This window comes from Scophthalmus maximus, chromosome 20 (genome assembly GCF_022379125.1).
Source record: "Scophthalmus maximus strain ysfricsl-2021 chromosome 20, ASM2237912v1, whole genome shotgun sequence".
Classification (NCBI taxonomy): domain Eukaryota; kingdom Metazoa; phylum Chordata; class Actinopteri; order Pleuronectiformes; family Scophthalmidae; genus Scophthalmus; species Scophthalmus maximus.
Window position 1 is genome coordinate 2,126,755 of NC_061534.1, and position 23,137 is coordinate 2,149,891.

A 23,137-nucleotide genomic window follows, 5' to 3' on the forward strand; every position below is an offset into this window, starting at 1 on the left:
GGACGGTGGCTTCGTGAAATGAGGACCCTTAAGCTGTGTTGACGTCTGCGTTACAGACGGCTGGAAGTGTAAAGGATCATGACTCCAGCTCATTAGACTGTTGTCATCTCGCGGTTCCCTTTTTCTCTCTCCCTCTTCATCCACCAGTTGTCATCCCTCTTGTATTCCGAGGCGTAGCTTTAATTTGCAGGATGAGGCTGACATTTTAATATTGCAAGAAAAATCCCAGAGACTGGAACCAACCATGCATTGTTCATACTTCACTGCTGCAATGTGATCAACTCATTTAGCATTTAGTTGAAAAAAATTAAGCCTGCCACATCTTAAAACCCTTAAGAAAACCTTTCAATTTGGATCTTTGAATATGAAGGCATTTGCATGGCAAGCCGCTGTTAAACTGTCATCACCCAACAAACCTGATATCAATATCTTAACAGTCAGTACGGAGGCAAACCACAGAATTTCTTTAAATGTCAGGAGTCCTGCTTTTTAGATATAGATATATTCAGTGTGATTGTGTCTGTGTGTGGACAGGAGAAGGGCTTGGCCCCCCATGCAGGGCGATGCCACCCTGACAGCTGGTGAGCGGCGGCAGGACGACGGCTGACTGGGGATGAGTGTGGACGGCTAAGCGACTGCGGGGCCGCCCCGGCCGAGGGTTACTGTCTGATGACCTTGTGCTGTCTGCCGTGTAGAAGCTGATCTGACAGCGCGAGGCCCCGAGGCCGCAGGACGCACATGTGGCGGCGAGCAGATAGCCACCAGGACCGACCGACAGACGAGGTGTCAGGACGACTGTCGGAGGCATCCAGACAGCTAATGTTTGCACGTCAATTAAGGCAATTAGCGTTCTGTTTTTTTTCCTCTCTTTTGAATTGTGCATAGTTCGTCTGGTGAGTGTTTGAGACTGTGACACATGAGCTCAGTCCCTGGAGGAGATGTCCCGGAGCTGCATCCTCAGCTCCTGAGGACATATTCCCACCCATCAACACATGGAAAGAGATGGAGATGAGAAATATCAAAACATTTTTTTTTGTCCTTAACCTGCACTTTTAGATTTAGCTTAATTTAGCTTGTTGTGTCAACTAATCTGTCAGTAATGATGATTTTTTTATAATGAACATTGATATTAATATAAATCAGTTTGTGATTTGACCAGTTGCATCTTTTACTTTGATTTAAATGTGTTATTGTCAATGAGGTCATGTAGACTGGCTGATTTCTGGGAATCTGAGTTATTCAATTAAGTCAAACAGATATTCCAATCTTGAATATTCAACATGTTAGATTTATTTCCCAATTAGAAAAAAATGAGATAAACTGAATAAATTACATGAATTATTAAAGGCATCTACACGTACCTAGTAAAGCTCCATCCCTGGCATTGTTGAGGAACACAATTTAGATCATGGTGCATTAAAGTTACGGAAGATGTAATTAAAAAACAACAAAAAAAACACCCTTTATTTCAAATTTTTTATAAAAAAATGTTTTTTTCTTCCAGTGGCTTGTTAAATTTCCTCATGTGTGAGGCTGCACTGGTGAAATTTAGACTCTGAGTTAAATATTTAAATAATTCTGGGGGTGGCCCGATAGCTGAATGGTCAGGGTACAGACCACATGGGTGCCTGTCCCCTGAGCAGAAAGGGCCCTGGTCTGATTCCCCTAAACTCCATTTCCTGTCTGTCACACAGAACAGGTCTGCAAGCAGTCCCAAAAATAACTTTGCTTCACTGAAATGTGCCAGTTCTGTTTGATAAACATCTGTTCATGGCAACTAGAGTCAATTTACTTTATATATATATATATATATATATATATATATATATATATATCCCTCATTCGCAAATCACAAATTTGCCACAAGGCGCATTCGGCCTTCAGGTATTAGCCACAGTGCTGCGTTATTAAGATCAACATTAATGACCACTTTGCGCCTGAGCTGCTCCTTCAATTTCCTGATATGAATATAACAAATTTATCATTCACTGAATAATTTCCTTCCACAAACACTTTCTCTGTCCGTGGACTGTCTGTCCATGATATTATTGCCAATTAGAACTCAGCGCTTGGTGCCTGATACCGCCGTCGCAGTAGTTTGCCGTGGTTGGATTCTATTTTGAGTGGAATTTATATAAATACTTGTCAGTAAAGTCGTGTTACGCTCTTGTGGCTGACTGGATGGAAAAAAGGCCTCAACGCTCCACAGGAACTTTGAAGGAGAAATGAGAAGAGAAGAAAAATCTGTTGGAATAAAAAACAGTTTGTCATAGTTTATACGATTTGTATGATATCTGTTTCGAGCGCTATTGAGCTCTCGCACATACAAACTTAACAAGCATTATATTTTTTTGAACGTCTAGGAATCTGATTTCCGAAATGAACTATTTCAAAGCAACATTATACGTATGAGCAATTAAATGCATCTGCGAGATCATTATTCATAGCAAATGACATATTTTTTCCCCAAAAATGTCAATCGCCTTAAACTTTTTGAAGACAAGACGGTTCATTATGTGATTTTGTTCATAAAAAGACTCATTATTCTTTCTTCCCCCACACTTCGTCATACTTAGACATTTGCGCTGAGCAAAATGATGATTTAACAGTGTTGTGGGTGAACAGTGGATTGCCAGTCAAAGAGCTCTCAACAGACGCCCTGGTCGTCTTCAGTCATACACGAGTCCAATCACTAAACTTCTACTTCAGTCGTCTGTCGGCCTGTCACCGCAGTGGCTCTTCACATCACTTCACGTCTTTGTGAACATTAAACCGGAGGATTTCTCTCCGCCACCGCCTTTCACGCCCCGCTCATGTCATTATAACGGCGCTGCATCAGTTTTACCTCGTCATCTTCCTCCTCCTCATCAACATTTTCATCTGCAAAATCATTATCGTCCTCCTCAACATCGTCATCACACCCCACATCCCTATCCGCATCCTCACCTTTAGTCATGACAAAGGTCGTGCTCTTTTCTTGTAGCTTCCAAGTATCAACTCACTGTGTCGTGATTTGTTTGGGGAGCTGCCAGCTTGGCATTTTGACAGCGCCATCTTGTTTTTTTAAAAACTAGAAGTAACTATATTTGGAGGAGCAGTGGGGTGTGGCCTGACTGAGAGCTCGGGGGCCTGGGTCCACCTAATGGAAGGTACCAGCTGTCAATCACACTGTATCCATGCACCCGTTCATACAGTGCTTTATAGCCATAATGTACAAAATGAGCATCATGTATTGAAGAAGACATGAAACTAGAGACTGAACCATAAACTCCTCAGGAAAATGTTTACTGACGTTCTACATCAAGTGAGCGTCATTTTCTCATAGACTTATATAGAAACGACAAGTGGAGTCGCCCTCTGCTGGTCAGTACAGAGAATACAGGTTTGTTGAGGCCCTCTGCATTGGCTTCACTTTCCGAACTCGGCTTCTCCGTCCATTTTCAACATACAGTCTATTATTTAGCCTAATTAATCCGTCCATCAAAAAGACATTTGGAATAAAAAAAACTAATTGACGATATTAGAATGAAGACACTTATTTCTATCATCGTCTTTTCAAAGAAGCCACCGTACGGATCCTGAATCACAATTGGTCTTATGATAACAGATCTTTTTAATATTACTGTCTTTGTCAATATCAAGAGGACGGTGAGTGGTGTGCCAGGCAGGGGATATTGAGTCGAGAGCATAGAGTTTCTCCCTCTGTCGAGCTTGGCCCGCCGTCAAAACTTATTAGACAGATAAATGAGAGCTGGACGAGCGTCGGAAGGAGTTGGGCCCCCTTTTTTGAGCCTGTGTCATTTATTCGTCCCCTGAATACTGGCTCGATCAGATAGCGGCCAGCTCTTTCACTGATGCCACCATCTCTCTGCATCTGTTGACCCACGCTGGCACGGCCGGGAATAATGTGGGCCGCTCCGGGTGAAACAGCTTTTCTTTTTCTTTTTCATACAAATTGTCTTTGATTTTCCATCAGATAAAAGTTGTTTTGTTTCCTGATTTTGTTTGCTGACAAGACTTTTGTACCTTCAATTTTTTTTTTTACTTTCATCTTACTATATCAGTGTGTATGACGTGTGTTAAGAGGATTCATTTGTTTTGTTTTTTCAATCCTACATAGATAGATGAAGCTTTAAAGCTTACGTTGTCTTTTGCCCGCACTCCACACAGTATGAAGTCCCTGGGAAAAAAAGAAGACATTCTTGACCAGTTTCCTGTAACCATGGTGATAGGAAGTGCTCTCCAATCCTATTTCTGTATTGTGTGTTGGTGGAAATGCACCGTTTCCTGCTGTTTTCACTGGCTTACTCCCATTGGTGTGTGTGTGATCAGGATTCTGCATTTGGTCCTGGAAAGCTACTTAACATGAGCTCTTGTTGGGTTTTATTTCATTTAATTTTCAATTTTCGAATCGTTTTTACCCATAAACAACACCATCAAATTCAAATGACGTAAGTTGAAATTTTTTTTTCCGTAAAATATTCAGACAAATGTGAAGTTAATATTCATAAAAAAAGGATTTCTTATATTCACCCACTTACTTTATATGCCACTAATCTCATGTACAAAATGTTTAAATATTTACTCGGAGCAGTGAAATTAAATATTTACTTTACTTTAAATAAACTTATTTTCTTTTAACGTGTCCTAGTTCTGTAGCAGAAGAGACTGACATTCCACTCAGGAGATGGTTGAGACCAAAAATTGAGCTAAAAGAGAGTGAATATTGAACGTTCATCTGCCAAGTGGTTGACAAAGTTTTTTTTAGTTGGTGTTTAGTTGCTCTTTTAGTGGATTAAATCCTTTAAAACAACAATATTTAACACTTAGTTGTGTAATAGATGCAAAAGACAGATAATAAAATATGGTAAGTGATGGCAAGGCTACATTTGTCTTCTTGAAACATGTAGTAATTAAGAAGTGTATGTTTCAGAGCATCGTAAAGACGGATAAAGCCGCTTGAAGCCGCCACCTTTGGAGACACCTGCTGTCTGTTCAACATGGGGAAATAATTTACATCAAGCTACACACTCCACCTCTCCTCCCCACTGGATCAAACCTGGCAGTGATGCCGATTGGTCACCAGTTCACAGGTAGCACCCCTCTCCAGATCCCCCCTCAGCCTAGCCTGCACCCGATCCTGCTGGACACCGTCCTGGTCCAAGCCATCATCAATCCTAAGCGGGGGATGGAGGGATCGCTCCAGCCGCAGACACCGTCTCCGAAGACGTGCGGTTCACCCGGAGCTGCTGGGGCGTCGTGCAGGAGCCTGGATGTGAGGGTGGCCGTGCTTCTGCTGAGTCTGGCTGGAGCGTTGATCCTGCTGCTGCTGTACAGACTCCTACAGCTGAGACACAGGTGTGTGTGCACGTCGCAGAGGAAAACTTAATACACATTGTCTAGATAAAATCCCAATAATATAGCTAACCGTCTTTACAGAGGGGCCACAGAGGAGCAAGCAGTCGCTTATTAGCTTTGTTTGGATTGTAAACTCCACAGAAGATAGTTTTCAGACAGCTATGAGGCAGCAATCAAAAGTCCCAAAAATGTATTTTGAATAAAGTGTGTGAATGTATTGTTCGAGCTAACAAATGTTCCTGTTGGCCAACGTTAGCCTCTTACCTGCTGCATAACGCTCAATGAAGAAAAGAGAAAATGAAACAAGAAAAAGTGCAAAAATACAAATTGGAAGTAGCATCACGAGCGCCTGCATGTTCCCAGCTGGCTACTGTTAAATATGTTAGCTTGTTAGCTGCGGTAGCTTTCTCTGTACAATCATTATGCTAATATAGGCTAACCACGTTGTGATTTTAGCTCCATACTTGATGCAAACAAGTGATTCATATGGATATTCTCATCTTATCTGAAATGATGGAATACCTGGTAAATGAAACTTATTTCTCTCTGGCGTTCTGCAGGCTGAGGGTGGCGAGGGCGAGGCACGCTCTGGAGTACCACGGCTTCTACCGCACTGCCACCTACACTCTCAAACATCCCGCTGCACCATGTCATCACCTGCCACCCCCCAAGAACGGGACCGTCCCTGAGGCTACTCTGCCGCCGGTCCAAACCGTAAACACGGTGACACACGTTGCCGTCACCCCTCTGCCCCCTCCTGTATCCGGTCCACCCCCACTGCCACTCCCCCCACCTCCCTCTCTGCCTCCGACGCCTCCCCCTGTCCTGACACTCCCGCTCCCCCTGCCCGTGATCCACACTGTCCCGCCCAGCCCTCACCTGTCGTGGGGAGCCTGCTCGGACGTCGATGTCTACTCGCGGATCGGAGCTTTCAGGACCTCCAGACTCTCCGTCCTCTCCAATCAGTCAAAGGTTATATTGTTTGAACACTCGTCTCTCTGACCTCTGACATACAAACTGACTGGAAAACACCAAATACATGATGTGTACATGATTCTGAGTATACATTCTGTTTACACAAATGCTTTCAGGGATATACAACTTATCGCAATGTTTTTTTCCATTGGAGAGCAGAGGCTGTCGCATATTTCAGGAAGCAGGAGGAAGCGCCGTGTGACCGGGCATTTCTTTCCTTACGTTTACGCACGTCTGCGTTTTCTGAAAACGTTTTTTTGAGGTAAACATTAAAGTTCAACTTCAACTAAAGTTATTCGCAAGTTCATCGGCGCTCGCCATCCATTCAGAGCTTCACAATGTCCACGATCATCACCAGCGTCTTTTGGATTCTTAATATTCTGGATGCACATCTGGGCGCCCACTCGCTCGCCATTTATCTTCCAAAATTTTTTACTGCTGTATTCTCACAAAGGCTCACTCGGACATTTTCCTACAGGGGGGCTGACGTGGAAAATTTCCAAGAAAATGTGCGGACTTCAGTGCATGTCTGAAAGCAGCTTTAGTGAGGCCTGAAAAAAACATTAGTTGATTATTTATATGTATTAGCGACTTAAGCGGTGGAGAATGTTGGGTTTTCCAGCATTATGCCGCTAAAAAATAATGAACCGTAGCTGAAGACTCCCGAGTCCAAACCACTCGTGATCCTTATTGATGCCAAAGAATATAAGTTGGCATTTTTTTACAGTGCGGTTATTGTAGCTGAGCTCATTGTTTCCACAGATGGGAGGAAACTTCCTGAGCTGGTTTTCCGCGGCTGTTTCCTCTGAGTCTCTCACTCTATATATCAGCCTGTTTTTTTTTTTAATTTTAACAAAATCTTTGTTTCTTAATAAATTAAGAATCTCAGTACAGCAATCAACAAAGATATAATCAACTGCAAGTGCAACTTTTGGATATATATTCAGTTTTTTAAGCAACCAAACCGAGACGGTAACAGATGAGCACAGAATGTTATTCTCTCTAGAGCCGCGCTGCCAACGCGGGCGACATCTCAGGGCGGCTGCGGTTCAGGAGGTGGAGCAGGTCGTCCACTAATCGGATGGGTCGGTGGTTTGATCCTCGGCTCCTCCGGTCTGCATGTCGAAGTGTCCTTGGGCAAGATAATGAACCCTGAAATACCCCTGATGGTCGTCCTCAGAATGGGTAAATGGCTTTGAGTGGGTCCATTAGACTGGAGTAGCACTTTGTCGGATCCGTTCCATGTATCTGTTGCTTGTGTAGTCGTAACCTTTAGTGTCTATCTTCCCCCCAAACAAGCTGCGGAGATGAATTCTCCTTGAATATATGTTTACCCAACAGGTCTCTCTTTTAAAATTCAGCAGCAGTTTTTTTTAAATCCGTGAGGGGGAAGAAGCTGCGCGTTTGATTTGAGGTTTTCTTGTTTTCTGCTTTCCAGGGTGAAAAGCGAGACCTCGTGTGACATGTCTCTTTAGTCCTTCCCGCGTCTCGAGTGAGGCCACTGTCTCCATACTAAGAGCCTGTTAATTCAATCTGCCCATGAACAGCAGCATCGTCTCGTCCATGGTGCCGAGATGAGCTGAGTATGAGAGACGGTTGAAACTGTATACGGAGGCGACAAGGGAGCGATCGGGATGAATATGAATACGTTTGTGCTCTGGTTTTGATTCGTATTAATTCTAGGTTTTTATTAAATCTGCCAAGGAGGTTGTCATTGGCGTTTGTTTGTCTGTTAGTTTATTAGTTAGAAAGATAAATAGACTTTTTATCAATCGCAATCTGGGAAATTCCACAGAAGGTGAGCCAATCGATTCTGCAACAAACCACTGAACTGATTTCTGGGAATTTTGCGGAGGAGCTGGGTATGGCCCAAGGAAGAACCCATACAATGTTCTGTCTTTTAACGAGATAGGGTGTTTGCTCCCAATTGTTATTCATTAATTCCGAGAATTGTAATGCTTCGAAATGCTTCCTAGAGCCGTAAAAAAAACAAAGACACACTAAATAATACATCAAACCATTCTCTTCAAGAAAACTAAATACAGACTTTTTACACAATCATTAAGAGCTAGTTAGTGCCCTATAGCGGAAAGTATTAAAGTAGTAGTAGTACAGTTTGTTTATTTATAGTTTTATGGCTGTGGAATATTTATTATTTATTTATCTTTCTACACATCTAAGAAGTTGGACGACGGCCCTGACAAGTAAAACAACATTTTTGCACACCTTGCTGTTTTCATATTATGTGACTGAAAAACTGTAGTTTCCGTTTACTATTTACGAAATGACAGTGAGTGAATGAATCACTGCTTGCTTAACAATTTTAGTCATTTACCTCTACAGAGATTAAATCAACATTATTATTATTATTATTAATATTATTATTCTTCATTTGAAAGCATTCATGTCCACTCATACTAATTTGCCGTAAACAGAATTAAAGAAATCAAAGTGGAACCTGACCAGAACATTGAAGCCCTACTAGTGTCCCCTGGAGGCTGCAATATTCATTACACCCACTGTATGAAAGAGACGGACAGAACGAACGACATTCAGAGGATTGAGCTGCTCATCAGACAAACTTGTGCGTAATTCATCATTAGATTTTAACGTCCTTGGCTTGATCATTTAGAAACACATTCTTCGTCTCTTCTTGCCTTTTCCATTTTGCAACTTCTTAGATTTATAGTAAAATGCAATTCGCCGGCGCACCGAGACCCAGCGATGACGCTGTTCAGCTCCAACTTTTATCTTCCGAGTGCTTAACCCCGAGGGGAGGAGAGCGGGAAAAGACACCTGCGCAGAGAATCGAGACAGCGAGACAACAACCGACGGTAGCGTTGTTTGATGTCTCACTTAAAGTGACTGAGTGCATAGAACAAAACCAAGCGGCAGCAGTGACACCTGCTACGAGTTCACGTGGGCCACGAACACACGAGAGGGAAGAGAAACCAAAAGAACCGAACAATCATTCACCAGGGGCCAAATCCCCATCAAACGACGAGCTGTCATTTCTACATTTAGACAAATGAGATATGATCGATGAGCCTAACTTTGGACGGAGTCCACTGCTGCTGCGTCTTTCAGTCACCGCCGACTTTGTGCTTAACACATAAACACAATATCGATCTTCTCGTGTCAGACTTCAAAAAAAACAACCTTGGGCCTGAACCAAGGAAGAACCTATTCAACTTTGGAGCGGTTCTGGATAATCAGGTGGATCCACAATGTGGTTGTTTCTTTTCACTTTCTTGAACATGGCGAGATACGGTGTTAGCCACGGTGGAGGTATACGCCTCTCTTTACTTCCGTCTGTAACAAGTTGGATGAACTGAAACAGATTGTAAGGAAGTAAGCTTTAGAACTTTTGTGCACTAGTTAATATTCTAGATTGCAATAATACTTTTCTTTCATTTAATGTTTGACAGTAAACAAAACAGTATGATAATGTATGAAAAAGGGAACATCAAATCCAGTAAAGCTTTTCAATTTATATGGAAATTCATATAAGTACGGAATTAAAATTAAATCTCCCACAGACTGCACCAAATTTCATTTTCTCAAATCTTTTCTACAAACAAAAACTCGACACACAGATTTAAAATATATATCAATATGTATTTTTCCCATTGAACATCCCTCACATATCCTGTTTAACCATCCACAGTGAAAGGTTCCTTCTTAAGGATAATCCTCAACAGCTCCCGTTCTGCCCTTCTCCTCTGAGCTCGTCCTCAACAACAGCTCAAAGAAGAAGACGACGACGAGGCTTCGTTCTGTCTCCTGCGTCGTGTGCGCCTGTGAGAGTCCGTAACGTGATTGTATCTGACAGCAGAACACCAGAGGGCCCCCCCCCACACACCCTCTCCCTCCCTCCCTCCGCAGGGGGAACACGACTGCACAGTTCAAGAGTGTATATGGATGAAATTGAATCCGCACTCCTCAGCTCCTCCAATGTGCAGGCTGATTTACAGCCAAGTGCACTCGGCGTCGGTCTCCGAGGAAGCTCGTACAACAGACCTGGAGAAAACACCGGCACCTGCAAGTGACGCACTCCAGTGTTTTCTGTTAGGGCCCGAGCTCCACTGACAAAGAGCGAGGACCTATTGTAATTGAGTGTATTATTATTATTATTATTACTCAACTAATAAAAATTCCCTTTACATTTGATTTAGATAAATGAAATTTAGTAGGCACGCGTATCATATCAAGACCTACAAAAAACACTGTGGATGCCATTACCTGCGACCAACAGGAAGTCCGGCATTTTGATTTTAATACGCAAATTTGGACCTTTTCGCACGTCTTACTTCAACGAACTCCTCCGCCGACAGACTTCACACCAGCAACTTTCAGATTTGGTTTGTGCCATCTAAACACCTATGGGATCAAAAGTTATCAAAATCTTGTTATAGCATTTTACTGGTTTTAATCTCGTCCTAGAATTTGATTCCTCTCGGGGGGGGAATCTCAACGCTCTAGTCAGCAAGTCGTGTTTTTATCTTGAGCTGTTGTTTGCTGTTGTTGATCCTTTGAAATGTCTCCTGTCAAAAAAAAAAGACAAAGGCAAATGTGACTGATAAATCCTCGTGGCATTTGCCGTTGAAGAGGCGGCATAACAATTGCTGTAGAAGAAAAACATCAATTCAGACTTTGTTTTTATCATTTTATATTTGTCCTGATGTGACAAGCACAAAGTTACAGTGTCACACTGCAGAAAGAAAAAGAGAAGTTCGAATAATTAAAAGTTACATAAATACAGTTTTTTTCTGTGAATTTAATGGATTTAAATGTGGTCATGGTTGACTCATCATAATACTCATTAATACTTTATCACAATCTTTTATGTTTTGAATTATATCTGTTTATTAAGTACATTTTTCATGACAACCCTGAGAAGTTTTTCTTCCACAAAGCTGACTTACAAGAGACAAATTTGAAAACAGTTCCGAGCAGCGGAGGCAGAGACGTCCTGACTTTTGGTCTTTAAGACGTGTCAGGCTTTAACAAACGCTGGATCCGACACTTCCCATAATGCATCTGACTCTCTCCCCTGTTTGAAGCACGGCGCTCTGACTTCGACACACCTGTTGTCACAAAGCCTTGCTGAGGTAACCGATGACATCACCGTGACATCATCAGACTTGACGCACGTCCACAGAGGAACGTCTCAGAACTGGTAAGTGTGAAAGTTCATTTCTAAATTTTCAACATAATCAAATAATATTGATATATATTTTTACAAAAGAAAACAAAAAGCTGCCACCACCAAACGTCCTGTGATGCCGACTGAGCCGTCGCTATGGCATCTGAGCAAACTACATCTGATGATGATGAAGACCATGAGATGAGGGCAAAAGCTGTGGCAAAGCTTTTCACAAGAGTAAAGTATCATTTGTCCAAACTTAAAACCATCGTTTGTCGCTGTTCTCCAGTTTATAATTCTAGTTTTCACCGACCGCTATATACTATAGTGTTTACGCCAAGAGCTACAGCCTCGGCAACATCTCCGGCTTCTTCAGTTTCAGTGGTAAGTAATAACTGTTCAATAAAACAGAATTGCCCTATATCATCTAAAACCCTAAATGCCTCTTGGGAGTATCATCATTACAAACTCTGTGTCTTAACTTAATGAACAAAAAATCAAGAGTATTTACATTTGAGTCTTGAGTCTGTGGTTTGAATAGGTGGTTATATAAATATTCAATGGTTTGCATATTTGTTATTCAATGTAAATAACAAATACCTTGAACAAACCGTCAGCATGAACACAAAGCTGAACCGTAATAGAAGCTTACTTGACTTAAAAGGGAACATTAGGGACATAACTAAAAGTTACAGGCCGGATGAATCCAGCTGTTACTAGTCTGCGGTGGCTGCCAGCTGTTGGCCCCTCACAGGGCACCTCTGTATCCCTGCGTTGCCGCAGGCCTTTGATCAGGTAATTGCCCCCTCGGCCCCCGGAGTTAGCGAGCATCCCCCCCATATGTCGCTATGGCGACCACCTCTCCACTCCAGCATGCGTTTGTGTGGTTGCCCCCTTTCAACGCCCTTTTTTTAAAAAAAAAAGATGGACTTAGATGTTACGAAGCCGTGAGTGACGGCGGAGAAAGGGGCAGCGAGAAGAAACCCCCGACCCCTTTTAACGGCAGCCTTTTTATCACTGCTCGTGTAAGGTGATGGAGGTTTGTGTCTCTTCTTTGTCTGTCTCTCTCTCTGTCAGTCTGCCTGCCTTTCTGTCTGTCTGTCTGTCTGTCTGCCTGCCTGTCTGTCGGTCTGTCTGTCTGTCTGTCTCCACATCCGCAGATCCACATCTCTGAGGAAAAAGAGTTTGGAGGATCAAGATGCTGTGAGGAGAGCGACGCATTTTCTGTCTCAGCGGATTAAAGATTCTGTCACGAGGCTTAAACTCGAAAGCGTAATTTTTACAAACATCACGTACAAACTAAAACCCCATGAAGATTTCCTCTTATTGATGCTATTAAAATAATGTTCTTTCCACCCTAAATATTCTGCTTCAGTTTGCTCCAGCTCTTCACTGAAGCATTGAGACTTTTGTATAGAATCACGTTTGTATAGCTTCATCTTTCCAACAAATGTAAATATTCCAAAAGCACAGTGTCAGTTTTCTCCCCAAAAAATTAATCCAGACATATTTGGGATCTCCTGTATGATTTAAGTTCTGTAGATTTAAACAATATTTACCTGCCTGGTGTGAGTTTGCTAAGACTGACGCCAACAGACAAGACTGGAGCTTTTATTTAGCCAGAAATAATCGTGATTTCCACTGGAAAAGTGTCATATTATTGCTTGAGGGCAACAGTAGATAGATTTCAGATGTTTTGATGACATAATTTCCATGTGGATGAATAGTTTGGAGGATCCTGAGTGACAATCATGTTCATATAGACGGAGATGTGGGAACAACAGCAGGTGATTTTAATGTAAAATGGGTCATTATTAAATGACATTATTCAATATGGTCCTGGATAAAGAGCAGGAACGCTGCTTGTTTTGGATCAATTAATTTAGAATTTTCCTGTTTCTACACATGAAGTATTGGAAGTTTAAACCAGAATTGGGAGAATTCAGAGAAGACAAGGAGGCTGAGACTAAGCCACAAATATGATATTTGTTATATCTACAGATTCCTGGTTTCGTCCTGCCAACGTTTATCCTATTATATTCACTGTACAAGTATGTAAAACAGAGAAAGTTCTTACAGTTGAAAGTGATGACGACGGAACAATGACTAAGAACTGTCTCTTTTATTGAACATTTTACAGAACATGATGAGGAACGTGGAAGCTACAATCAGACGACCACAGCTTTATAGTCTACAGACATCTGAGTGTCTCTGGGAATAAAGTTTCATTGACGGACGGATCGACTACGGACAGGAATCTGCGAGTCCTCACTTTCTCATTCTTCATTCAGAACAGTCTCTTGGATCAAACCTTCGAACCACCCGCAGAGTCTGCGGTGGCACCTGAACGCATCACGGCCTGCAGAAGTGACACTTGATGATCTTCTTGAACGCGCTCTGGAAGTCCTTGTTGAAGTACGCGTAGATGATGGGGTTGAGCAGCGAGTTGGAGTAGCCCAGCCAGTTGATCACATCCCCCAGCCAGCGGGGCATGTAGCACGAGTCCGGGCAGAAGGGCATGACCAGCGCCACGATGAAGAAGGGCAGCCAGCAGAGGATGAAGGTGCCCATGATGATGCCCAGCGTCTTCACCGTCTTGCGCTCCCGCGCCAGCGCGATCTTCCGCTTGGCCTCGGTCGCCTTCTCGTGGCGGCTCTCGAACAGCGGCGCGGAGCTCCCGGTGGTGGTGGTGCTGGTGCTGTTGGGCAGCGGCAGGTTGCCCCGGTTGGAGCTGCCGCCGTGCACCTCGATGATCTCCAGCGACTCGCCGTCCTCCGCGTGCCTCACGGCGCCGTTGACGCTCGGCAGCGGTCGCGGCCGCGGCTCCACGCTGCGCTTCCAGCTCTTGCTCTGCTGCTGCTGCTGCTGCTGCTGCTGCTGCTGATGCTGATGCTGCTGCTGATGCTGCTGCGCGTCCGCGCCGCTCTTCTTGTGGAAGAGCGCCGGCGACAGCGCCGAGCACGAGTCGGACACCTTCTTGTTCTTCTCCGTTTTACGCACCGTCTTCCTGATGCGGAACCGCGCCGCTTTGAATATGCGCCCGTACAGCACCAGCATCAGAATGAGCGGGATGTAGAACGCGCCGAACGTGGAGTATATCGTGTACCAGGGGTCCTGCCTGATCTTACACTGCGTGGGGTTCAGCTCCGCCGCGCCGCCGGGCTGCGAGCTCATGATCAGCATCGGCGGCACCGAGATGGAGAAGCCCACGAGCCACGTGACGCCGATGAGCAGCGCGGCTCTCCTCGGCGTGCGCTTCTTCATGTACTCGATGGGCTCCGTGATGGCCCAGTATCGGTCCAGCGCGATGGCGCACAGGTGCAGGATGGACGAGGTGCAGCACAGCATGTCCAGCGAGATGAAGATGTCGCACGGCACCTGCCCGAGGGTCCAGCGGTTCAGCACCTGGTGGAGGGCGGCCATGGGCAGCACCAGCACCGACACCATCAGGTCGGTGACGGCCAGCGAGCCGATCAGGTAGCTGGCCACGTTCTGGAGGGAGCGCTCCAGGGCGACGGCCGCCACGACGCACGCGTTCCCGAAGATTGCGCACAGGATGAGCGCGCCGAGCAGGAAGGAGGTGAGCACCTGGTAGCTCAGCTTCACCTCCTCGTCCTCCGGCTGGGTGGTGCCGGTTCGGTTGGACCAGGCTGCTGCTGCTGCCGTCGTCGTGTTGTTGTTCGTGCTCTCCATCGCTGGCGATCCTCGGAGGCGGTTCGGCTACAGCCCGGCGCGCGGGACACCGTCGCTCCGTGCGTCGGGGCGCATAGTGTGGAGAGAGCGTGGAGCTGCGGAGACCCCGTCAGGAGAACTGCGAGTGTCGGCTGCTACACGGAGAATGATGCTGCGCGTTTATACCGGTGATGGAAAACGCGTCACTGCAGCCGGTGAGGATGTAACGGACGGTGACCGTCAGTGTCCGGTCAGTCCGGCTCGGGCTCTGAAGAAGTGTTGTACTTCTGAATACAATAAATAAACTTATCTTTTTTTTCCTATTTATTTTTAAGAATTGAAGTGGACTTTGACTTTTCTGTGAGAAAAACAAGTTTCTGATGGAGTTTTCACACATTTCCTTTAGTGTTAAATGAGACAAACTTTTATGAATCTATATTTTTTTCTTATAGCTTGATAAAACATTAAGTTATAATTGGAAAGTAAAAAAACAAACACTTCATGAATAAAGGAATACATGTTTTCATCCCCCAAATCTTATGAACATAAGATTTTCCGGCTACATGTCAAACGTTCATCTCTTCTCTTCTCAGCACCTGAGCTCAGCGTCAGGTGAAACACTGCCCCCTGGCGTCAGACCACTGTCACAACAATTGGCGCCCTCCATGATTATCATCACTATTTTGGAAAAACAAATTTTGATAATATGTCAAATTATTGTAAGCAACAAGCACAATACATATTTCACTACACCTCTGAAAAAAGGGACGGAGTGATAAGAAAATATGCACGAACTTTAAAAAAGTTTGTGCCCAAAAAAAGTTCACAAACTCCTTTTTTCTTTAAATGGTCAAATAACAGAAAATAATTATTTTATTTAAATATTTTTATTGAAGTTTTATTTAAATTTTATTTTTCTTAAATACAAATTTATTATTCTATTTTTTTTTATTTTATCATAAATGTTTTATTTTTATTTTTTTTAATTGAGGCGGTAGCGGGAAAGAGCGTGGTGAGCGTTTTTGGTCTTCACCACCTTCCGTAGTTCACCTACTCTCGGTGACGTCACGGCCCGGTGCAAAGCGACGGAGCCGTTAAACTTGGTTGTTTTTCTCCGGGTTTCTTCGTCTCCTCGAGTCTGAACCTCCGTCGAGTTGTCAGGTAGGACACTTCACAACAGCGACGCCATTCATGTAACTGTCGCCATGTTTGTCGTTGTCTGCGGGAACGTGAGGAAGCCTGTTGTTGTTGTTGTTGTTGTTGTAAGCTAACGGAGCTAAGCTAACAGCTGTGATAGTTGTTGTGACTGGAAGTGAAGCGGTCATTTCCCTTGTACAGTTTGAAAAGTGTCATTTAAAAACGATACATCTTCTCGAACTGCTTCAGAATCAGCATCACATTTATTTTCCACCTCACAGCTTCATACATGTGAAAAAAAAATCCCAGCAAATAATAGTAATAAAAATAACAACAAAATGTAAATATAATACTTAAGAGAGTCTTGTGCTTCCAACTACTACTGTAGTTTCATCATGACACTGTCCAGGAACATCATTCACTTATTGCTCTTCAGCTTCCTGCCTTTATTTTTCTACTTTTACCTGCAGAACTTTTTAAAATTCATCTGTTTTGCACTAAAAGCACCAAAAATCAAATTCCTTGTATGTGAAAACCAATGATTCTGAATCTGATGGTGAACGAGAGAGAAAATCTACAGAAACTGTACAGATCGTTTTCTTAACAAGGCGTAACAGCGACTTTTTGAAAAATAACACGTTCATAACAATCACCGGCTGAAACCTCCAGGTGTCCACATACTTCTGTCACATCACTGTACCTCCTTTGGAGCTAAGTTACACTTCCACATGTTCATGTTTTCATGCTCAGTTTAAAATGAGTGCAGTTCATATCTTGTTTGGTACTTTATATCAGTTTAAGGATAATGTGTTAAAGAGGTGAGCATGTTACTGTCGCTTTAGGAGAAATGGCTTTGAAGTCTCGCAGCTTTAATGTTTGTTAAATGTAGTAGTAGGGGACGTCACGATACCAAAAGTCTAGTAGTCTGTACCTATACCACCAAAAGTACCACGATACTTGATACCAAATTTGATACCATGGTGTAAAAAAAAGAATCAACAATGCAGGGAAAAAGTGGGAACTGTTCTCTCCAATATTGATGATATCGATATCGGCCCACAAAAATCAACATCGGCTTCAGTCTATAATACAGATTATAGACGTTAACACTTCAATATATAATATATAGAACCTCCAATTTTTGAGACCTGGTTCAGGCTCTGACCTGTGAGGACTGTAAAGTTCTTCTCACCAGAGCGTATATTATATTATATTACTGCTCGACTACATTTCTTGACTGTTTTTTTTTTTATTCATCTTCACCATCAGACTTGAAAACCTGCTGCTGATGAACCCGGACAAAGGGAACCATGCTCCGCTGCAGGAAGTGTCGGAAAGGCGTCGTAGACTTGGCGCGTTTGACCTCGGTGGGTAAAAACTTTGAACATCTGAAAGTTTGGTGTGAAGTTGTTTTATCTGTCAACTCACTTTTAGTATATATATTATGTCCAGTACACTTGTTTCTGAGCTGATTAAAACAGTTTGTCAATCAATCAACAAAGATCTTTTTTTTTTTTTTAAACCATTTAAAAAGGAAAAATGTCAAACACATTTTCCAGATTCTGTTTTCGAAATTTAATATATTTAGGATTTTTTCGATCAGACAAAACGAGACATTTGAAGGGATCAACTTTTTCTTTTTGACTATTTTCTGAATAAATAATTAAAATAGTCTTAAGTTGCAGCGCTAATCAGGCTGTGAAGTGTTTTTTTAGGCGACCTCAGAGATAACGGAGCATGTTTCCGTCATAAAACATGATTTGCCGTCAGGGTTCAGAGTGACGACTGTGCGATGACTCCTCGTCCTCTCTGTTGAAACAGGATGAGGCCGCAGATGAAAACCCATGTGCCGTTTGCAGTGTTTGGCACGTGAATGTCGACACGTTGCCGGACTGGATACTGACCTCAGTTCAGCAGGTACAGTGCGAGTGTCAGAGATTGAGAAGTGATCGTGTGTGAAAATGAACAAATCACTAAAAATCTCCACTAAAAATGTGGATACCACTGATAAGAGATCCATATTTTGTACTAAGATAAATTAATACTTGGTTGTATTTTGGTTAATGAAAATGAAGTTGCACACGGACCCCGTCAACTTTCTACACTTTGTTGAGATTTAATTGTAAAAGGAAAGCTTTAGAGAGACGATGCATCCTGCATCGTATATAGGCTACTACATAAACTATTTGTCCCGCAACAGTTTCATAATGATACAGTAATTTTTTTTTACACAACATAAAAGATCTGTAACGTCTTCTTTTGCACCGTTGCTTGCTTCACTGCAGAGCTGTGTGCGGCGCACTTTGCCCCGCTGTCACTCGCTTGTGCTCTCTCTCACTTACACAAGACATTGACAGTCTTTCGCTATCAGACTGACCATCGGCAGTACAGGTAGAAATACCGCTCGTGTCCGTGGCCTGTTAAAACATCCATTAAGTTTTTAGCATCTCCTCGGCAGCACTAAACAGTATTTGCAGACGTTTATTCTACCATATAAAAATTCGATTTCGAGATGTTGTGATTCATAAATCTGTGGTTTCTGTCCAGGCCCAGTGGACTGTAGGAAAACTGAACTGCCAGACCTGCGGAGCTCGTTTGGGCGGCTTCAACTTCACCAATCGCAGCTCGTGTCCCTGCGGCCAGGACGCCACCGTCCACCTCAACAAAAGCCGCGTGGATCCCGACTGCAAGCACCACGTCCTCATCGTCCAGCCGAGGATGAGGACGACGACGAGGCCTGCGGGGGAACGGGCCGCTCTGCCAACAGACCACACTGAGATCAGCGAGCGGAGGCCTGAGTTTAACCGGACCGCAACGGACAGTTTACAGCTCTTGTCAGGTTTTTGCCCCTCGGTTCTTGCGGACAGGTCCGCTGCCGTTGACTCGACGAGGGCGGGGACAGATGACGAGCCTCCGTGGTCTCGCATCTCAGATCCCACGAGTCAGGAGTTTGACACAGTCGCTGAAGCCTTAGGTGATGCCGTGGTCGCCCGCTCTTTTGTTTCTGGGGGCCGACGGTCGCTCTTAGATCAACAGCTGCTGGAAGCTGTGGAGTCTTCTGGGGAGACGGCGCGAGTCCACGAGGAGATTTCTGATCAGACGTTTTTCCTCAGAGGAAGAACCGCCTCTGACGGTGTAGCCGAGCGGGAAGACGACACAGCGGTAGGTCGCAGCTCTTTAGAATAGTAGCCGATGATTATTTAGTATGTTATCGCATTGTATAACATATTGAATTCTACCATTTTATTTCAAAACTAATTTTAAATCAGATCTTACCACAGACGGAATATGAATATGGACGAATTGACGGCTCCCATTAGTAAAAATCTATAATATCTGGATCGGGTCACTAATGATTCTGAGAAAATAAAATCATATGTATAATATATTTTTTTTAATTCTTGAAGAGGTATCTTACAAAGTAATGACCTGATTCATGATCCCTAGAGGATGCATCCCATAGCTTCCAGCTCTGCAGGACAACCATCAGGTCATAATTGTCAACGTGTCAAAATTTAAAAGGGCACAATTCCATTAAATTTAATGACGACGACACTGAGATTCCCCAGAGGCTGAACCTTTAGATGTCTCCTCCTCCACACTGAGTCTGTGTGTGTGTGTGTGTGTGTGTGTGTGTGTGTGTGTGTGTGTGTGTGTGTGTGTGTGTGTGTGTGTGTGTGTGTGTGTGTGTGTGTGTGTGTGTGTGTGTGTGTGTGTGTGTGTGTGTGTGTGTGTGTGTGTGTTTGTAGCCTCGAGCGTCTGTCGCCTCCAGCAGCCTGAGCAAACGAGAGAAGAACCGTCTGAAGAGACTGCGGAGGAAACAGCGGAGGAGAGAGCGATGGCTGCAACGTCAGCTGCAGAAGGAGAAGGTCAGAGTTCATGAAGCTCAGGTCTCGTGTGTGTTACCGGGGGTCTAATTGAAAAAAAATGTAATCGCAGGTCTTTTACCGACTCGTCGAGGCAAAGTGTGAGTGTAATGCATGAAAACTAAATATGTAATCTGTTAAAAACTGAGAGAAAATGTAAATATGATAATTTAGTAGAATTAATTGTATTTATTTGTAAAAGTAAAAATTTAAGAAACTGCATTTAGATGAAATTGTAATGAATGGAAAAAAATTAGAGGGGGAAAAAAAATTAGCACATTTTGTCCCTGACAAAGATTTATGTAGGTTATGACCAAAAAAACTTTTTTTTTCAAGAACAATGTATTATTTTTTAAATATACTGAGATGGATGTAGATTTAGATAAATAATACAACTTTCTGTGAGTAGATTCTTTGAATTTGATTAAAAAACAAGAAATTAAATAACCTGGAAATTATTTTCTTTTTCTTTCAGAATTTTTCTAGAACATAAAAGTTTGTAGAAAACAGTTTCTCTCATGAATCTGATAGTTCACTAGGATTTAAAAGTGTAACTTCAAAAAAGTTGTAGAAAATCTGACATATTAAAATAAAAGCAACATTTTTTTTGTCTGGATTTTAAATGTTATTGCTCTCGAGAAATATTAAAACTTTATATCAGAATACGCCGTTCATGTGTTTGTGTGCAGGCGGAGCGAGTGAGCGCGTCGCTGTTGGACGGCGACGAGGACAGCGAACGCCTCACCTGCGCCGTGTGCCTCGAGGTCTACGTCCGCCCTCACAGCTGTCAGCCCTGCGGACACGTCTTCTGCGAGCCGTGTCTCCGCACGCTCGCCAGGAACCGACCGGCGAACACGCCCTGCCCCCTCTGCCGCGCCCTCATCTCACAAACCGACCTCCACCAAGGTAGTCGGCGACGCCCAGTTAGTAAGGAAGGATCTGCAGTTATTTTGCTCACTGGTTCTTCTTGTTTGGTCCTCAGAGCTCAGCCACACGGCGGAGACCCTCTTCCCTAAAGTCGTCCACGGCCGCCAGCGGATCTTCCAGAACGCCCCGTGTGCAAAGTGGCCCCTGCCCAGCCGCCGCAAATGCTTCCGGAGCTTCTGGGGTGAGAAAGTGTGAGAGAGTCGTGTGGTTACGCGAGCGTACGTGCATCTGGATTCTCTGTGACAACCAGGAATGCCCGGAAGTGGGTTTTTGAATTTTTGAAAGGTTTGTGTGGATGTTGAATAAATACGACAAATTTGTTAACTCGTCTTGCCGTGAGATAAAATAATCTTTAGCACTTTTTTATTCCCTTGTATTTCTTGACAGTGGTACAGTTAATCGTTACAGCTGCTCTTGATTTAGTCCAGCGAATAACTTTATTGACATTAAAACGTCGTGATCCAAATTGCATCACAGTACATGATGGGATATATTTTATACATATACATATTCTACATTTTACAACTATGTTACACAACATTTTACTGACAAAACTATTAATAATTAATGATATAATTCTTGTGTGCGCATGATATTGGTCATTAATGAGAAATGTCTTTCATTTATGAAGTTCCTTTTTGAATTTAAAATTTTTAACTATGTCCTTTATTTATTTCGTGAAAATGACACGAACGAAGTATTTTTCCTTGTTATTGTAATATCAGCTGAACTTCCATAACATTCAGCCATAGGTTCTATTTTTTATTATGTTGTTTTAATTATTCTCCTTATAAGATCTTTTTCACACAAATACACACAGTTTCTCTTATTCAGGTTTTTTATAGTTCCAAGTTTTAAAAAAAAATATTTGTGACTCGGTAACAGATTGAATACTTTATTTGGGTGTTTGCTCAGAAATAACATAGAAGCTCGGTCCATCGTCAGGATATAATTCTGTCTGTTTTAACCTTTAGGCTTTCAGAGACGGACGAGGAGAGGCCGGCGCTCGGCCCACGGAGGCGTCGCCCTGGACTTCAGCGACATACGCGACTGGCTCTTCGACGTCGGCCTCGTCCAAACCCACTCCGTCAATTGGATCCTGGTTTGCCTCGTGCTCGGCTTCCTCACGTCCTACTTCTTCTTTTGAACAAACGCAGGAGAGAAGTCGAGAGTTAGCATCGCAGGTTTATTTTTATCCTCTTTCCTTTTAAAGATATTTTCTGAGTTTATTTGGAAGGAAAAAGACAAATTTAAAAGAAAATGTAAACGTTTGTTTTGTGTAAATAGTTAATTTGATTTGGTACAACATCAATGAATCAGTGAAAATGATTCATGAATAAAAATCTATATAAATTGATAATTGTTTTGTTTTTTTTAATCTTGAGCCTCAGATCATAACTCAGTTTGAGTTTGTTTTTGTTTTACTGGCGAGGGGGGGGGGCAGAGTCTACAAATGTTCCAACACTGCAGGTTATAATGTGTAATGTTTAACAAACACATAATAATAATTTTGTGATACAAGTTTAATCATTGTCCTGTATCACAATATGAGTTTGTGCATGTTTGTATCACGGATTGTCTTGTTTCGTTTCCTCTACAGATGAAGACAATCTCTCCCTGTACTAATCTGTATGTCTCTGTATAAACAGAGAAGAGTTGACTCCCTCAGCTCTCACAATAATCCTCCAACCAGAACCTCGATCATTCTCGTGAGGCAGTTAAACATCTACCTGCTGAACATATATATATATATATATATATATATATATATATATTTATTTTTTACCTCCGTTGGTGGAGACCAACCCTTGAGCTAAAACGAGAGAATATTAAATAAAGAAGTGTCAGGTTCGTGTTTTTGACTTTTTCTGCCCCCTGGTGGTGAAAAGAAAAAACGCATGTTATGGCACAAATGAAAAACAAACACATTGTGTTTGTATCTGAACCTGTTCACATCTGCATGAAGTTAATGTCATGTAATCATGATATAATTGTGATGATGAAACCGGTAACCGTCCATTAACCGTCCGGTAACCGTCGACTTGTTTTGCTGTTG

The 23,137-nt window shown here is 42.9% G+C and overlaps 3 protein-coding genes across 9 annotated transcripts; 2 read left to right on the top strand and 1 right to left on the bottom strand.

Annotated features, from left to right (window-relative positions):
- The first annotated feature begins 3,294 nt into the window (after positions 1 to 3,294).
- On the top strand, positions 3,295 to 13,751 carry LOC118284468. 3 transcript variants are annotated; one of them, XM_047329636.1, is made up of 6 exons: positions 3,295 to 4,451; positions 4,934 to 5,358; positions 5,919 to 6,330; positions 11,397 to 11,512; positions 11,582 to 11,863; positions 13,620 to 13,751. In XM_047329636.1, coding segments are annotated over exons 2-5 (819 nt in total). In that variant the 5' UTR covers positions 3,295 to 4,451; positions 4,934 to 5,068; the 3' UTR covers positions 11,583 to 11,863; positions 13,620 to 13,751. The 3 variants fall into 3 exon arrangements, with proteins under 3 accessions (XP_047185592.1, XP_035463077.1, XP_035463076.1); XM_035607184.2 differs by lacking the exons at positions 11,582 to 11,863; positions 13,620 to 13,751 and adding an exon at positions 6,493 to 6,595 and having other exon boundaries at positions 11,397 to 11,479; XM_035607183.2 differs by lacking the exons at positions 11,397 to 11,512; positions 11,582 to 11,863; positions 13,620 to 13,751 and adding an exon at positions 6,493 to 8,556.
- htr1ab (5-hydroxytryptamine (serotonin) receptor 1A b) lies at positions 13,587 to 15,301 on the bottom strand. 3 transcript variants are annotated; one of them, XM_047329633.1, is made up of 2 exons: positions 14,381 to 15,301; positions 13,587 to 14,344 (listed from the first exon to the last, which is right to left on the bottom strand). In XM_047329633.1, exons 1-2 carry the CDS (start codon positions 15,170 to 15,172, stop codon positions 13,832 to 13,834), a joined length of 1,305 nt encoding a protein of 434 aa, XP_047185589.1. In that variant the 5' UTR covers positions 15,173 to 15,301; the 3' UTR covers positions 13,587 to 13,831. The 3 variants fall into 3 exon arrangements, with proteins under 3 accessions (XP_047185589.1, XP_047185591.1, XP_035463070.2); XM_047329635.1 differs by having other exon boundaries at positions 13,587 to 14,333; positions 14,370 to 15,301; XM_035607177.2 differs by having other exon boundaries at positions 13,587 to 15,301.
- rnf180b (ring finger protein 180b) lies at positions 15,230 to 22,438 on the top strand. 3 transcript variants are annotated; one of them, XR_004784883.2, is made up of 9 exons: positions 15,236 to 15,366; positions 16,143 to 16,312; positions 17,558 to 17,655; positions 18,110 to 18,205; positions 18,836 to 19,450; positions 20,038 to 20,157; positions 20,844 to 21,060; positions 21,137 to 21,366; positions 22,056 to 22,193. XR_004784883.2 is itself a non-coding variant. In XM_035607175.2 (9 exons), exons 3-9 carry the CDS (start codon positions 17,599 to 17,601, stop codon positions 22,226 to 22,228), a joined length of 1,404 nt encoding a protein of 467 aa, XP_035463068.2. In that variant the 5' UTR covers positions 15,236 to 15,366; positions 16,143 to 16,312; positions 17,558 to 17,598; the 3' UTR covers positions 22,229 to 22,438. The 3 variants fall into 3 exon arrangements, 2 of the variants coding, with proteins under 2 accessions (XP_035463069.2, XP_035463068.2); XM_035607175.2 differs by having other exon boundaries at positions 21,137 to 21,262; positions 22,056 to 22,438; XM_035607176.2 differs by lacking the exon at positions 16,143 to 16,312 and having other exon boundaries at positions 15,230 to 15,366; positions 21,137 to 21,262; positions 22,056 to 22,438.
- The last annotated feature ends 699 nt before the right edge of the window (positions 22,439 to 23,137 follow it).

Coding starts and splice junctions, on each gene's coding strand:
- LOC118284468 (XM_047329636.1), top strand. CDS start 5,069: ATGCCGATTGGTCACCAGTTCACAGGTAGCACCCCTCTCCAGATCCCC. Junction 5,359..5,918: donor CTCCTACAGCTGAGACACAG/GTGTGTGTGCAC, acceptor GGCGTTCTGCAG/GCTGAGGGTGGCGAGGGCGA. Junction 6,331..11,396: donor TCCTCTCCAATCAGTCAAAG/GTTATATTGTTT, acceptor CCCTGTTTGAAG/CACGGCGCTCTGACTTCGAC.
- htr1ab (XM_035607177.2), bottom strand. CDS start 15,172: ATGGAGAGCACGAACAACAACACGACGACGGCAGCAGCAGCAGCCTGG.
- rnf180b (XM_035607176.2), top strand. CDS start 17,599: ATGCTCCGCTGCAGGAAGTGTCGGAAAGGCGTCGTAGACTTGGCGCGT. Junction 19,451..20,037: donor AGCGGGAAGACGACACAGCG/GTAGGTCGCAGC, acceptor GTGTGTTTGTAG/CCTCGAGCGTCTGTCGCCTC. Junction 21,061..21,136: donor ACAAACCGACCTCCACCAAG/GTAGTCGGCGAC, acceptor TTTGGTCCTCAG/AGCTCAGCCACACGGCGGAG.